The sequence below is a fragment of the Helianthus annuus genome, chromosome 14 (genome assembly GCF_002127325.2).
Source record: "Helianthus annuus cultivar XRQ/B chromosome 14, HanXRQr2.0-SUNRISE, whole genome shotgun sequence".
NCBI lineage: Eukaryota > Viridiplantae > Streptophyta > Magnoliopsida > Asterales > Asteraceae > Helianthus > Helianthus annuus.
In genome coordinates, this window is record NC_035446.2 from 129,677,907 (window position 1) to 129,693,736 (window position 15,830).

Here is a 15,830-nt window from a genome sequence, read left to right on the forward strand (position 1 = left end):
GAGTTTAACATAGCATAAAGTAGGGTATCAAAATAATCATCCTTGACTTATACTCTTATATGACACTACGTAACCACTAGGGTTATATTGTATTTCATGGGTAGTAAGCCCATTAGAATCATACTTGGAGGGTTAAGTCTTAGATGTCATTCTACTACTTTAACATATAAACACGAGTTTAATATTAAAGGTTCGAATGTGTGTATATATATTTAAGTATTACATATTATTAAGTTCAATATTTCAAGTAGGAGGTAGAAGATTAAGATCTTCGTTTAGGCACCTCGAGTCATTCATGAATGTCATGTATGGGGTAGGAAGAACATGCTTCCGTTTAGGGACCCCTTGAATGTTCACCACTTCACTTGATGTAAAGACAACCAAGGAGGGTCACGAACTAGGGTTAATACAAGTATGTAAATAATCTAAACTAAAGGAAATCATCAAATCATGTGAGGATTTTATGTTGAAACAACCCAAGTTGTTCTACAATCACTCATTCATCAAGGTCTAAGCTTGACATGACTTGTGGGTTAAATACCCTAACAAAACAGAAAGTTTATGAGGTTTAATCCTCTGATTTAAGTGTCTCAACCATGTTTTTAAGCTTAACCAACCATAAGAGGGGTTGTAAGCATTAGGACATTGGTTTGAGTTGTGTTAAACACAAGTTGAATGAAGTTTGCATAAGATGTAACAAAACAGAAAGTTTTTGGTCAATTTCGGAGCAATTCCAGGTCTGATTTCTCCAAGGAGAAGTCAAGGAATCAAACTCCATGATTAACCAAGCAAATAGGAAGAAGAATCAAGTGTTTTCATCAAGAAATGAGCAAGTTATACCAAGTTTAGTGTAGAGGTATGAATCTGTCTGAAAATGCAGATTCTTGCTGGAACTTGAGAGTGTTTTTGAGAGATTTGAGTGTGATGAAAGTGTCCAAGTGCTTGGAGGAGCTTGGGTACTTATAGGGAGGTGATTAGGGTTGTTTAGAGGTGTTTACAAGTGCCAAAACTCGGTTTAAACTCGAAATCCTGCTCAAAAATGGAGGCTGGTCGCGACCATCCATATTTCTGCAGATATGAAGGTCCACGCGGCCCGCCTGGGATATCCAGGCAAGTTCACGCGGGCCGCGAGCCCTTTGTGGTTCCGGATATGTTTCATTTTTTTTTACAATTTGGCCCCTGGAGTTGTGTATTTGATGCATTTAGGGTATTTTAAGGGCCATATTTGCCATAAAGGCATAGTTTAAGACATGATTAAGTATGAGAAGTATAAACCAAGTATAATCACGCGTATAAGTATTAAATCAAGTGTCGTTCTTGTTCAAAATACGTTCCATGCATAAGTTTAGATTAATTACAAGTTTCGCACATAGTTTCCAAGAATGACGATTAAACATAGATTGATTCACCAAATCGAACATACGAGCATACATAGAATGCGTATAACATAGATGTAACAAAATATAAGCTTCATTAATGATCCAAGTCTCGGTTTGACAATGATTACAAAGAAGGGAACGATTACAAGAATACAAAGTTTCCAAAAATAGAAATACGAGCAAAACCTTCTATAAATGGAAAGTACAAAAGAGCCGGGCGTTACATCTGTCTACCCAATTCTAAACCGCTCTTACATAATTTCTAAGCTTTTGGAAGTGTTAATATTTCAAGAATATTTCAAGAATAATAAAGAATGAGATGCAAACCTTGCTATAAGATAATATATGACCATTTAGAACACCTTAATATGATGAATGCAAATTTCCTCAAAGATTTTATTTTCCAATTTTGGGTAACATTTCCTCTTCTTGGTAGAAGCACATACAAAAGCAGAATTCTTATCTTCTTTTACTAGTATTAAACCCCTGCGTTGCAGCGGTTGTTATAAAATTGTATTAAGTAGTAGCAACACTATACCATTGTCAGCGATCACCAACACCAGAAAAACTCGTAAAAACAAAATAAATAAAAACGGAAAAAAATAACGCTGAGCGAAAAGCAGAAGTAAAATCTTTGAATCACACACGCTCGTTGCTAAGAAATTAAATCGAAACGTAAAACATAGAAAAAATAACTAAGTCTATCTAGGACCCGCGTGTTGGACGAACTTGTCAAACGAAGAAAAATAGATGTGACGCGGCGGTCAATCAAACGGGAAAAAATATACGAAAAAATGTTGAACCCCACACGCACGTTGCGGTGCGTCAACTCACAAAATTTAGAACGAAACGAAAAACTTAGGAAAGATGAAAAATATGGTGGACCAAAATTGAAAATAAAAAAAAGTTGAGATTAAATTGGAAAAACTTTGGGTTAAAAGTAAAAAAAAAAGAAAGGGGTCTAAATTGCAAAATTGAAGTTATTTATTAATTTTAGATAAAGATAAGGATAAAAATAAGTGATATCTATATATTGGTTATTAATTAATATTAATAGTAAAAGAAATTTCTTAAACAAATATAAATAAAATTTATGAGGTTGAAGGAGAGATAACATGTGTCATTATTTGGAGTCTTTTATTATAAGTTAGATAATATTAAAAGAAATTTCTTAAACAAATATAAATAAAATTTATGAGATTGAAGGAGAGAATAACATGTATCATTATTTAAAGTCTTTTATTATAAGTTAGATGTTCATCGACCTACTCCACGCACTAGGAATTACCAGAAATTTTCTGAACTCAACCGGAGAACTCGAAAAAACAAGTATTCTAGCATGATACCATATGTGATTAACTATAAAAACAATTTGTCGGTATGTGAAGGGTGTGGTATTAGGTGACACCCACCCGATTACTCGAAACCGGTCTCATGCCCACTTACCCAACATCGAAACCAAATATATTATATCTATCTATACTATATAATAAAAGAAACCTGTTTTGGGACACTTGTCATTCTCTCATTTAATTAATTAAAATTATTAATAATACTAAATAATAATATTTAATCTAAATTAATACAAATTCTTATTATTTATAATATTTAATCAAATCTGAAATCTAATCTAATACAAATTTTTATTATCAATAATATTTTTTTTTAAATAACGAATTCACGTGTAAATATACCGCATAGGTGAAAGATGTGATAAATAAACTATTATCGTAAAAAAGTGTGTAAAAATTGTGAAGTAGCAAGTGTTATTATGCAACCATACTTATTCTTTTATGTACTACTTTAGACTTTAAATTATAGTCAAGACCTATATATATATACACACATATATATGGTTAGTTGTACATAATATAATAGTTTAATAGTTCATTTATTAAATTCAAGTATGGTTAGTTGTACATAATAGTTTAATAGTTCATTTATTAAATTCTTAATGTGAATTCTTCAAGATGAGGTAATTCAAAGAAAAATAGTGTTAAAGGATACTTCTTTTCACATAGAAAATAAAAAGTGTAAAAAAAAGTGCCAGTTTTGTAGAATTTTATCTTTATCATTCAATACGGTTAACCGATTTATCATAATACAACCTCCCACCTATTCAATCATATGATTTTTCAATCTTATATTAACTAAATAAATAAAGATTAATATTCAATCTTATCCTACTTTAAATATAAAAAAATCTGTTAGTTCAGATTAATATTCAATCTTATCCTACTTTAAATATAAAAAAATCCGTTAGTTTTTTAAATATATTTTTTATTATTTGGTATATAAAATCATATTTATTCAACCCATGTAATACACGGGGGTTATTAAAAATATAACTTTTTTTTGTTATTTGGTAAACAATGTTACATTTATTCAACCCGTATAATACAATGGTTTTAAAGATATAATTTTTTTATTTTTTGGTATATAATATTACATTTATTCAACCCGTACAATAGATATAGTTCTTATAGATATAACTTATTTTATTATTTAATATATAAAATTACATTTCTTCAACCCGTACAATAAATGAGGCTTTTAAAAAAATAATGTTTTATTATTTAGTATATAAAATTTATTTATTCAACTCGTGTAATACACGGGGTTATAACCTAGTAATTATATATTATTATTTAGTCTTAAAAACGAAAGTGAGTAAAACGAATGGTCCTTTGATAAGCCATATAATGAGTTTGTTCACAACTTTTCAGAAATTAAATCCATGGTTCTTGAATTCTCACTAAGACATAGTAAGTTTGATCCTTGGCGTTAAATAACTTTTAAAAAATATGTTAAGTTTTGATAAAACAATTATTTTCTACATTAGTTAGTGACAAGGACCAAACGAGTTAGTGTTGAGTGAACACTAGAGGACCATAGATGTGATATAAGATAATTTGTGACCTGTGATCAAAATCTTAATATAGTCTTACCGCATACATTATCTTTGTAATTGACAATAAAACAAAAATAAATTGTATTTTGATGTTATTATAAACTTGGAGTGAGTTTAAGATTAACTTTTGGTAATGTGAGTACCAACATGTAATTTTTAGCCCATACAAAATTATAAACATGTATACTTGATGCCAGTGTGAAAATTGACGAATCCAATGGATAATGAGTAATGACTACCATGAGATGATGCGGGGACTGGATGGAAGAAGTTACTATCATTAGAGCTAGGATTTTGTCTTTTAAGGTTTATAACTATAGTGTAGGGTTTAAATAAGAAGAAAATTTTTAGTAAGAAGAAAAAATAAGAAATTTCAACCAATAGAAACGTTTTATTTGACTTCATTTAATATTTTTTATTTAATGTTATTATAAGGGTATATTGGTAAACTTATATAGATCATTAATTTGTAGTCTTCCTCTTTAATAACTAACTATATTAAGTTTGTACCTTATTTTTAAAATATATATTTTCTCAAAAAATAAAAATACATTTATATTGTAGGATAAATTACGAGGTATGTAGAATAAATCATGAGTCGTGTAGGATAAATTTCAATCTGTGTAGGATAAATTTCAAAATGTGTAGAATTCAATATGTGTAGGCAAACAATTTCGGTGTGGAGGATGATAGTCTTCACGACTTATTAATTACTCAAACATAATAATAAATGAGATGAGAGAAAAACTATTTTAATATTTTACAATTTCTCTTTATTTTTTTATTCTCAATTAAATTTTCTTCTCAAATGAACATTCCCCTATACAACTATAATACATTAATTATAATGATAATATGTCTTATACAAGATTGAAAGCAATAGTTTTCTCAGCCAATTTTCTCAGCCAATGATCTCTAGATCAAGTGGTGGAATGTTTGCATTTCTCTTGCGAAATGCAAGTTCAATTCCCCTTGGTGCAGAGTGAGGCATTGGTGGGCAATGATAGGAGACCCAGGGAAACCTGGGTTCGATCCTTGAGCCAAACGGGTTTACCGGTAATTTCACCGTCATGCCTACGGGCGGGTGGGTTACCGGGTTTTTCCCGGAATTGGTGGTGGACTCGGGTTACTCTCGGAGTACTCCGTTTGATCTAGTGGGTGCCTCGAGAGTGCTCGGGATTGATTCGATTAACCGTTAAAAAGAATAGTTTTGTCATCCAATATGGTAATAAATATATCTGAAATTAAACATTTCATTTTCTTAAAATTGCAAAATGTATTCAACACCATCATTACATATATAGATGATTTCTAATTTCTTATCGGAAAGGAATATCAAAGTTGAGCTGGCCTGCATTGGCTCCATCTGCTGTGACGGATAACAACAAGCCCAAGCCCATCAACATCAAACCAAATTCAGATTTCAGGATGCTCAATTCAGGGTGCTCAGTTATTCCAAAATTTGTAGAATTAAATTTTTTATCACATAATACAAATTAAATAAATAACACACTTAGGGGTGCAAACGAGCCGAGCTACTCGCAAGCTACTCGAGCTCGGCTCGAAAAAATGCTCGAACGAGCCGAGCTTAAACGAGCTCGAGCCTAAAAAACAAGCTTGTTTAGTAAACGAGCCCGAGCCCGAGCTTCACTTATCGAGCTCGAGCCGGCTCGCGAGCCTAAACGAGTTTTCTGTTTATATATTTTTATAAATATATTAAACATATTATATATTAATAATTACCATTTATATGAATAATTACCATTTATATGAATATAAAAAAAATAACTTAATTATATGTATAATAATTATAATTAATATAAATTAACTAATAAATATTAAACGAGTCGAGCCCGAGCCGAGCTCGAGCTTGAAAAATTACCTTCGAGCCGAGCTCGAGCTTTAGAAATAAAGCTCGAATCGAGCCGAGCTCGAGCTCGAGCTTTCATATGTTAAACGAGCTCGCTCGAGCTCGGGCTCGGCTCGGCTCGTTTGCACCCCTTACACACTTATCATGTCTATATGTTGTTTAATTTTTTTACTAGTAGAAAGGCTAGGTTGTTATTTAATAGTCAGGATTTTTTGGACATGTTCAAAACCATTAATTATTTATAAAAAGAAAAGGTAAAAAGGTTTCGGCGGTTCAACCCAACACGTATAGACCCGTATAAAAAAATATTTGTTAATTGCCGTTCAACCTACTTGACCCGTTTCACCGCCATTAGTCCTGTAGTTACGATCAAAATTTGCGAAAAGTCTTAAACATGTCACACACGATAATGTTAACATGAGAGTCTTAATTAAGTGTAACATTACTGATAGTTCTCCTTGAGCTCTTGTAATTTTCCCAAAGTAGGTCTGTAATAAGGGTTGACCCTTTTCAAAAATGAACAGAGTTGACTTCATAAAAGTCAAATGTAAATTGCTTTTTAAACAGTTAAAAGAAATGGAGATACAACTACATAAACAAATATTTAAAAAAAAAATCTTCCGATATACTTGCTTGAATGCTGCTGCTATGTACAGTTACAGGAACTTAATAGTTGGTTATATCATACATTGCTGCATCCATTGACTGGTCAAAACTCGCAAGCAGCCACAATCGGTCTTCTCAACTCCTGCACAAAAAGAACATGTTTTCGACTTGATTTAGATCATGCCGATTCAGGTCAAACTAATGTTGACTGAAACGTATGGTATTACCGATTACACACCTTTGGTTATGTAAAAATATTAAAAACGTTGCACAAACGGGCCGGTGGTCAGAGAACCGTGACTCCCACCGAGTATATGACTTCTGATGGATCCCCTCCCCATACCACAGTATTCTGTCACACCTGCAATTTTAGATTCTCAATCAATGAACAGCTTGGTTTATGTTTTATCTTTAACGGGTCAAATAAGAATTATGGCTAGAAAGCAAACATTTGATGTATAAAATTTTGGGACATCCGTTACGACCCGTAAAAAGTAAAAAAAAAAAAAAAAAAAAAAAAACGTTGATTACCATGCTGGCGTTCGCCTTTTGCTCTTCGATTTTGTGGTATCACCAGCATACAAATCTGAATTGTAGGAGTATTTGTAAGTCGGGGGAAAGAAGATCTTCCCCTCTTTCCAGCCGGCAAACACTCTCCCAGCTTCTCGTTCAATCTTGAGCTATCAAAACATCCCATAAACACATACAAAATGTAGTTAATACCCGAGACGTAAAACAAAGATATAAAAATACGTCAAGTATATTTAGAAGTGGCAGTTTTGACCCGTTTACTTATGAACAGGTCAATTCAAGTTATGTGTTACCGGTAACGAGTATCACAAATAACATAACCCGTTTACAGAAAATCTAAAAGATAAAGTGTTTTGGGTCCAAAGCAAACCGACCTGACCCGTTTCAACCTGTAAGAAATCACCTATTTTGACCCGTTACCGATACTCACATATGAAATAACGGAAACGAATTAACACAAGAGAAATAAACATATGGAAGTACCTGATCCTTGTTAAGAAGAGCATCCCAATCATTCTGCTCTAGAAGTTTCTTGGTTTCATGGTAACTAAGAGCTATTCGATAGTTTAAGTCCCCTAACCAAATGACACGGCTGGATAGATAAATTACCGTTAGATGATATACACACAGATCTTGAAATACAATTAAGTTGTGTGTATAATTAGAAAATAAGTGTGTAAAGCAAGATGCTTACTCGTGGTCTAGAATTCTATCCGGAACCTTAGCATTGGGTGTTCTACAAATCTTTGGAAATTGTGTGCTTTTAAGTATTTCTATAACGTCTAAATTCCTACGAAGCTCGTCCCCTTCTTTTTCTCCTGACGCTAAGTGACTGCAAACAAAGCAAAAGCTTGTTTGCTTGAAAGTCATGCTCACCGAGATACAACCCTGTAAATAATTAAATTATCAAAATAGTTATACAAAAAAAGTAACAAAGAGACGTCCACATGCAAATTCTAACGTGAGGGCCCACTTGTATAAAGTAACAAAGAGACGTCCACATGTAGGACCCTTACGTGGGGTCCTGTGCGTGGGTTATCTCTTCCTTAAGCACTACCAGTACTGCATGTGATGAGGGTCACATGCGGTACATAGTGAAGATATGTAAAAAAGAGAGAACACACATGCAGAACCCTTAAGTGGGCCCCCCGCTTGTACTCAGGGTGCCAATTGTGTCAGGTTGTGGGTTGACGGGTTGAAATGTGCAACCTAAACACGACCCATATTATTCGTGTCAAAGATTTTAGCCCTAACCCGCACACAAACAAATTTAGGTCACCCCAAACACGACTCGTTTAACCCATATTTTTTTAATGAGTCCAACATGATGACGAGTTGTAGCGGGTTTTGGGTTGTCAGTAACGTGTTTATGGGTGAGTGTGACTCTATGAGTGTGACAAGTAGATAATACATGTGATAAAACTAACATTATCATCACTAACCATATATAAGATTTTTAAAAACAAAATGAAAATAGTTTAGTCAGCTAAATAAACTAGCAATATGAAGGGTTTATTTTTGAAAATATAAAAAGTCTCGAATATGGATTGGAAATTGCAAATTTATCTTCAGAAAAAATGGATAATTTGGAAAAAAAATTAAAAATTATAAAAAAAGGGGTCAATTTGTTTTTATACGGGTCAACCCAAACACAACCAGCTTTTTAAACGGGTTGTGTTAGTCGACCCAAAACCTGTTTTTTTCATGTTGTTTCAAGAATTGTCGCCCATACATGTACTGCATGTGGGGAGGTCTCTTTTTTAAACACGATTTACTTACGTACCTTATTCCCAAGATAACCCAAAATCCCTCGACTTATGCAAGAAGTTCTTAAGTGACCGATATATGGAACAAGCTCCTTTTTGACCCAAATCGTAACAAAAATCCCCACCATTTGCTTGCTCTTTATAAGACTATATCTCAAATGTTGGTTCTTGCCAGGTGGCGCAGTAACGCTGACGTCAGCAGCCACAGCACTAGTGTTAAATGTATCATCTTCTTCAGACGACGAAGGATCGTCAAACCCGTTTGACTGTGACTTTTGACACGCGAAACACGAATCCCTACCGTAACTCTTTCGTTCAGCCTCGATAACGGTGCAGTTGCAACTTTTAAACCTTCTTCGGCTCTCTGATCGATAGGCTTTGCTGGCTGCTTTAAGGGACGTTCTTTGCAAGAACATTAAGCTGCCGCTGCCACTACACCTCCTCTCGAAAGAATTTAAATTTGTAGTTGATCTCTTTAGAGGAAAACAATCGTTATTCGATGGTTTATTGAGCGACTGGCTTATTAACGATAACCATTTTGCCGCAGTACCGTTATCTTCTATGGCTAACACGTTTCCAGCGTTCAACGGGACTATTTCCTGAAAACTGATCACATGAACATCTTTTTTAAAAAATTAATAAAAATATCAAAAACATTGTAGAATCTTTAATCGATTTTCGAAGAGACTAATGTACCCTAGAACGTATATATCAGATTGACAATGTACTTGAAGAAGATTATCGAGATTTAGATCACTAGAAGGAGATTTCCCCCCTACATTCCAAGTTGCCGTAAACACCCTAATAAAAAAAAAAGCAAAACAAATCATGAAACACAAAAAAAAAAAAAAAAAAAAAACAAACTTGTGAATTATTTAAAAAGATGTCGTGATTTCGAACCTGAGGGACTGCAAGTCATGACTACCTGCCATTGAACCGAACACACCAACCTCGCTTTCGACTTGAATTTCTGCACAAATCAGGAGTAAATTTAAGATATTTTAACTTGGGTTTATCTGAAACTTATGATCAATGCCAGGTAGATATAAAGATCATGTGGATAAAAAGTAACCAATGGTTTTAATCAGCTACTTGTAGTCATCATGTGATCATGGACACACAATGTCTTTTCTTGTTGCTTAGTGAGGTTAAAAAGCACAAATTTGAACATATTCTCACTTTATTTTTTTGCAACAACTTGTTATATTCCTCATTATCTTATCTTCATAAAATCAAATTTGGGTCTCTAATTTGCAGGTATTTAGGAGAGAGACTTTGACCAAAGGTTACTTAAATGTCACACAACTTTTAGTCTAAGAAAAAGAATTTATGTAATATAAAAGCATAAGTTGGATGCTCAAGAAATACTCAACCTGTGGGATCATCAGAAATTTTCATCACTTTTTCTTCATCTCCATTATTCATCCTCATTGACAACAATTTATGAATAAAAGACTGAAAAAGCATCATCAACAAAAGCAAAAGAATAACATAATCAAAGATAACTAATGAATAAAATATGGATTAAACTAGCAAATCAAATCTACAACCCATGATGCATACCTTTTTACTTTCTTCATTTTTTCCACTCATTTTCATATGGGTATGATCAAGATTCCAAGATCATAAACCCTCAACTGAAACCCACATCAGATTCAATTCAAAACTCAAAATAAAATTAGGAAAATTATACATTTATACCCTAAAACCACACCCTCCAAATGAACAAAATATATTTTAATAAAACAGAACATAACAAGAAAACAAAACAAAACAAAACCCAACCCAGAAACCATGTTTCCTGATTTCTGGAAACAAAAAGTTTGCTCACAATAAGGAGACAATGAAAACCCCACATGGGTTTTGTAAAAAGTAGTCAACTTGCTGCCAATTTGATGTGGGGTTGAATGTGTGGATATGAAGAAACAGAACAGATAGATAGATTATTGACCTGAAAAACATTCTGTACTTTGGTTGAATCTGAAAATATTGCTTCAAACTGGAGTGATTCTGTTTGTGCATTAAAGAATAGTTTGAATCTGACGAGAAGTTGTTGTTGTTCTGAATTGGAAGTGTACGAAATTGGGAATATATACGTATATATGATATGAATATCTGCCGATTTAATTGTTCTTGGTGGTGTGGCATTGTGACGTGTTATGAAGTTTAGGTTAATTACTTTTTACACCCTTATAGTAGAGTTTTATTTCATGTAGACCATGAAATGTTCATGAAGATTATAGAGTTTGTTTATAAGTTTAAACTAGTTTTTTTAACCTGTGCGTTGCGGCGAAACCGAAGAAATGATAATGTAAAATAAACGTGATTTGAAAATAATGCATTTTGTTTGGAAAGCCAAACCGTTAGAACGGTTTAGTTTATCATCGTACTGTTCTATGATATCAAATAAATACTTTATTTTGAGTACAACTTCGTTTTTAACAAAATTTATAACAGAATGTCAGGGAAAAAAATCAAGCACAAGTACGTACTTATATTTTTAGGAAAAAGTTATAAACGTAAATTGTTAAAGAGGTGTCAAATTAATCAATAAATTGATATATGTTCTAAAAAGGAAAAAGAATTATTAAAAAGACGGTAAAGGAAATATATGGTTTTAAAAAAAGAAAAAAGATAAAAGATAAAAATATGTTATTAAAAGTAAATATAATAATAAACTATTATAATATATTAAATAAAAAACTATATATTATAAAAATAAAGTTACCATTCATCATCCTTTATCAACAATATACATATATATAGTTGTAGATATTTATAACAACTTTTATTTATTTAAGATTGATATTTGAATTTATTCGTGTGAGTTATTTGTCTATACCAATGTTCACCACTCTGTGTTTTAAAGAGTGATAGATGCACTGAGCGTAAGTCGTTGAGGTTCTGAAGTTAGAGGCGATCAGTGTATAAAGGACGCTAGCAAAAAAGCTTGAGGCGCAGGTATGAGGTTTTTTAGGTTGTACGTATATTAAGTTATACATAGAGCTTATTTATAACTAAGTTTTGGGTGCGTGATCAAAGAAACGTATCAAAAAGATTAAAAAAAAAAAGAAACATACACATATATTTGGGACCTTGTCGTCTTAATGCGACTCGTGCTTTTTTAAAGTCAAGCTGCCACTAACCACGACTTTGTATTGTGTTTGAATTCAACAAAAAAATTATTGTCTAAACGCCGCCATAAACTATAACTCATGTTAAAACACCATTGGAAAAACTGCAAATAAAATTATAAACAATCTCATACAAAAACAACAAACCCAAAACCCTTGATCAACAATCAAAAGGAGATGAAAGAAGGTTGATGGAAGATGGAGTGATAGAAGGTTCAGAATATATTTTGCAAATGATTTTAGTGTGAAAAATTGTAGTTTTAACCCATATACAATCATTTTAACACTCTATTAGTGTGTGATGCATACTATTAAATAAATTCAAGATGAAAACCAGGTTCTAGAATAACATGATTAACTTTTTTTTATCTGTAATTTGTTCATATCCATTTCATAAGTTGTGATTATTATTAGCGGCAACATAATATATTACCATAATTTAAAGTAAAGAAAATAATAACTAGTTGCATATAGAAAAAGGACAGGGTAGCTAGAAAGATGAAAGTGAGTTGGGTTGACAATTGACTAACCGGAAATCATTGGAAAGCAATGAATGGCAAGTTGGACTTCAATTCACAAGAAATCCGTCAAAAGTAGGTGGTCCAACCCGTACAACGTGCCGGCCGTAAACACCCCCTCAACCCACTACCTTTCTTGTTTTATTATAAAAAGATTTTCTTTTATAATATACATATACATATCTTGTGTGTGAGAGAGACAAAGGTGTGTTTATTTCAAAACCAATTTTTTTGAATGACAAATTTGGATCATTGACGGACTATTTGGGTACCATCGTGGCAACAGCGGAACCACTCGATCATATCCATCTCCACTAGACAATAACGTCTATACACCGATTCAGGAGGAAACTCAATAAATATGGAACCCCCCCCCCCTCCCTTTAAGTTGAGAAATGCGGGAACCATATAATATAGTCGCAACTTTTGCTTTACTTATGATACAGATAGAGAGTGTGGTTTCATAACCATTACTCCATTCGCTAACTAAATCATCAATGTACTGCGTACAAATGGTTTATGCGAATCTCACAATTTTCAACATAAAACGTGCTTTAAAAAGAATGCGTCCAAAAGAAAAAAAAAATGACACACAAGAATTCAGTTAGATTTATAGAACAACTAGTATTTTGGAGAAAGTTAGACAGCTTATATAATCTTAATGCAATAGTGCATGTGATAGGATCATGTATGATTGCCTTTTGTGGCTTTTAAGTCCATTGAGGTTGTTTTTCCATGCTAATGTGTTAAGACACGGTAGATCTGGATGTAACTGGCCTTTCTTGAAAGGTCATGTCAGTCATCTCCCTTAAGAAACCCTGACGGGCGAGTCTCATATTGAAAAAATTAATCAACAATCCCTCTAGATCCGTTAATTCAAAGAGTATGGTTGTGTAATAATCAGTCAACACCGACCAGCTCGAAAGACTGAGCCAGGACTGGACCTAGATTAGCCCAAGCATTTATATGGCACATGTAGTCATTGTTGGTTTGCATGAACCCTTACTTGGGTCTTCTCTAAAACGTGATTGTTGGTTCCAGTTCTCACCTACTAGGAGTGCCAGATTTAGAAATTATTTTTTGGGGTACGGACGAGAGGTTTAACCAAATTTCCAAGGGGTGCAGTCGGGATTTCACTCTATAAAATACACTAATATTTTTTTAAGGGGTGCGCCTACCCACCCACCCACCCCTCTACCTAGGTCCGCCCATGCCTGCTAGGGGGATTTGATCGAATATGAGTTCCCACTCGCTAAACGATTAATCAAAATATGTATTTATGGGATGTTACCCACCCATCAATATGGTGAGATACATTTGTGTCTGCGTGGTTGCAAGTGTGACATATGGACGGACATATGTATTGTGATGAAAATATGTTCAAAATAAAGAATAAATGTTTTATTTGTATTTGAAAATTGTTTGTCCTTGTTTCATACGTATGGTTTGGACTTTAGTGATAAACCTCATGTAATAATCACATGAACTCACATTTGATTCCGTGTGGATGGCAATACATAGGGGTGCAAACAAGCCGCTACTCGCGAGCTACTCGAGCTCGGCTCGAAAAAAAGCTCGAACGAGCCGAGCTTAAACGAGTTCGAGCTCGAGCCCGAGCCTAAAAACAAGCTCGTTTAGCAAACGAGCCCGAGCCCGAGCTTCGCTTATCAAGCTCGAGCCGGTTCGCGAGCCTAATCGAGCTTTCTATTTATATATATTTTTTATTAATATATTAAACATATATTATATAATAATAATTTCCATTTATATAAATATAAAAAATAACTAAATTATATATATAATAATAATTATTATTAATATAAATTAATTAAAAAAATACTAAACGAGTCGAGCCCGAGCCGAGCTCGAGCTTGAAGAATTACATTCGAGCCGAGCTCGAGCTTCAGAAATAAATATGAAAGCTCGAGCTCGAGCCTGGTCGAGCTCGGGCTCGGCTCGGCTCGTTTGCACCCCTAACAATACGTAGAGAAGAGACTAGCGAATAGCGTATAGAAGCAATTATATTGTATGACTATTGAAAACTTTTTTAAGATGAAGGTATAAGATTATCATTTTAAGTTGAGAGGGTTACAAATAGTAAAATGTATAAACTTTTATGTATGAATTTGAACAAGTCATGTTCTTAGTGTTGTTAGTTTACACGTTAAAGTTATCATTATTAATTTAAAATTTAGGTAAAAATATAGGTTTGATGTGACTTGGATTGACTTGTCTAAAATATTGCTTAGTCCAACAGTGAGAGCTTCCGAGAGAAGCCGGTCGTGGACAGGGGTAAAAATCTCCCTGAAATCGAGGAAAGAAGGAGATGAGTGTAACGGTCATATGACACCGTTAAGTTTAAAAAAAATAATAATTACTTTTATCTAAAACCCGTTAGGTATTTTACTTACGTTATTAATCCTTATTTTTATTTATCTTCAATTATATAATAACTTACAACGGTAAATCGTTAATCATTGTCTTTGAGGGGCGAATCTATGTGTATCCCAGGGGGTACGTGCTACCCTTCAACTTTCTCGACGAAGTGTAAAATACCTTTGAATGTATGGTATAAGAAAAAAATTTCTCCGTTTTATAAATGTACTATAGAAAAAAATTAACCCTGATTTTTTCCTCTATATCCGTTACTACCATCTTCATAACCTTGTCTTCTTTACACTGCTAGTCTTAACATCTCCTCCACACAACCACCCTCACCACCACCTTCAACAACCACCTCAATCAACTACAACTACAACTTTGACTACCAAAATGCAAGAAATCGTCAAATAGAAGAAATCCATACACAATTGTCATGAATATAACACCTAACATCCAACACCCTAATATACATGAAAACATTAATATGCAGTTTAAAGTCCTAACCCAAAATCAAAAGGAGAAAACTATAATCCAAAACGAACCCACATGTGCTTGATGATAAACCTAAATCACATCCAAACTCAACCAATTTGTGTGCACGTTTGTACATGACATGAAGAAGACAAAGCAGAAATATAAACAATGTTCTTTTTTTTTTTTTTTGACTATATGATAGTGGACTAGATCATGATATACATATAAGGGGTGGATGGTAAAAAGCTAATAAAAATCA

The 15,830-nt window shown here is 33.3% G+C and overlaps 1 protein-coding gene across 2 annotated transcripts; it reads right to left on the reverse strand.

Moving 5' to 3' along the window:
- Positions 1 to 6,590: 6,590 nt before the first annotated feature.
- LOC110903761 (type I inositol polyphosphate 5-phosphatase 10) lies at positions 6,591 to 11,191 on the reverse strand. 2 transcript variants are annotated; one of them, XM_022149549.2, is made up of 11 exons: positions 11,015 to 11,191; positions 10,627 to 10,700; positions 10,437 to 10,518; positions 9,964 to 10,033; positions 9,760 to 9,864; positions 9,081 to 9,669; positions 7,992 to 8,185; positions 7,781 to 7,889; positions 7,298 to 7,446; positions 7,005 to 7,127; positions 6,591 to 6,908 (listed from the first exon to the last, which is right to left on the reverse strand). In XM_022149549.2, the coding sequence occupies exons 2-11, from the start codon at positions 10,660 to 10,662 to the stop codon at positions 6,902 to 6,904; spliced, it is 1,464 nt and encodes a 487-aa protein (XP_022005241.1). In that variant the 5' UTR covers positions 10,663 to 10,700; positions 11,015 to 11,191; the 3' UTR covers positions 6,591 to 6,901. The 2 variants fall into 2 exon arrangements, with proteins under 2 accessions (XP_022005241.1, XP_022005242.1); XM_022149550.2 differs by lacking the exon at positions 10,627 to 10,700 and having other exon boundaries at positions 11,015 to 11,186.
- Between the last annotated feature and the right edge of the window lie 4,639 nt (positions 11,192 to 15,830).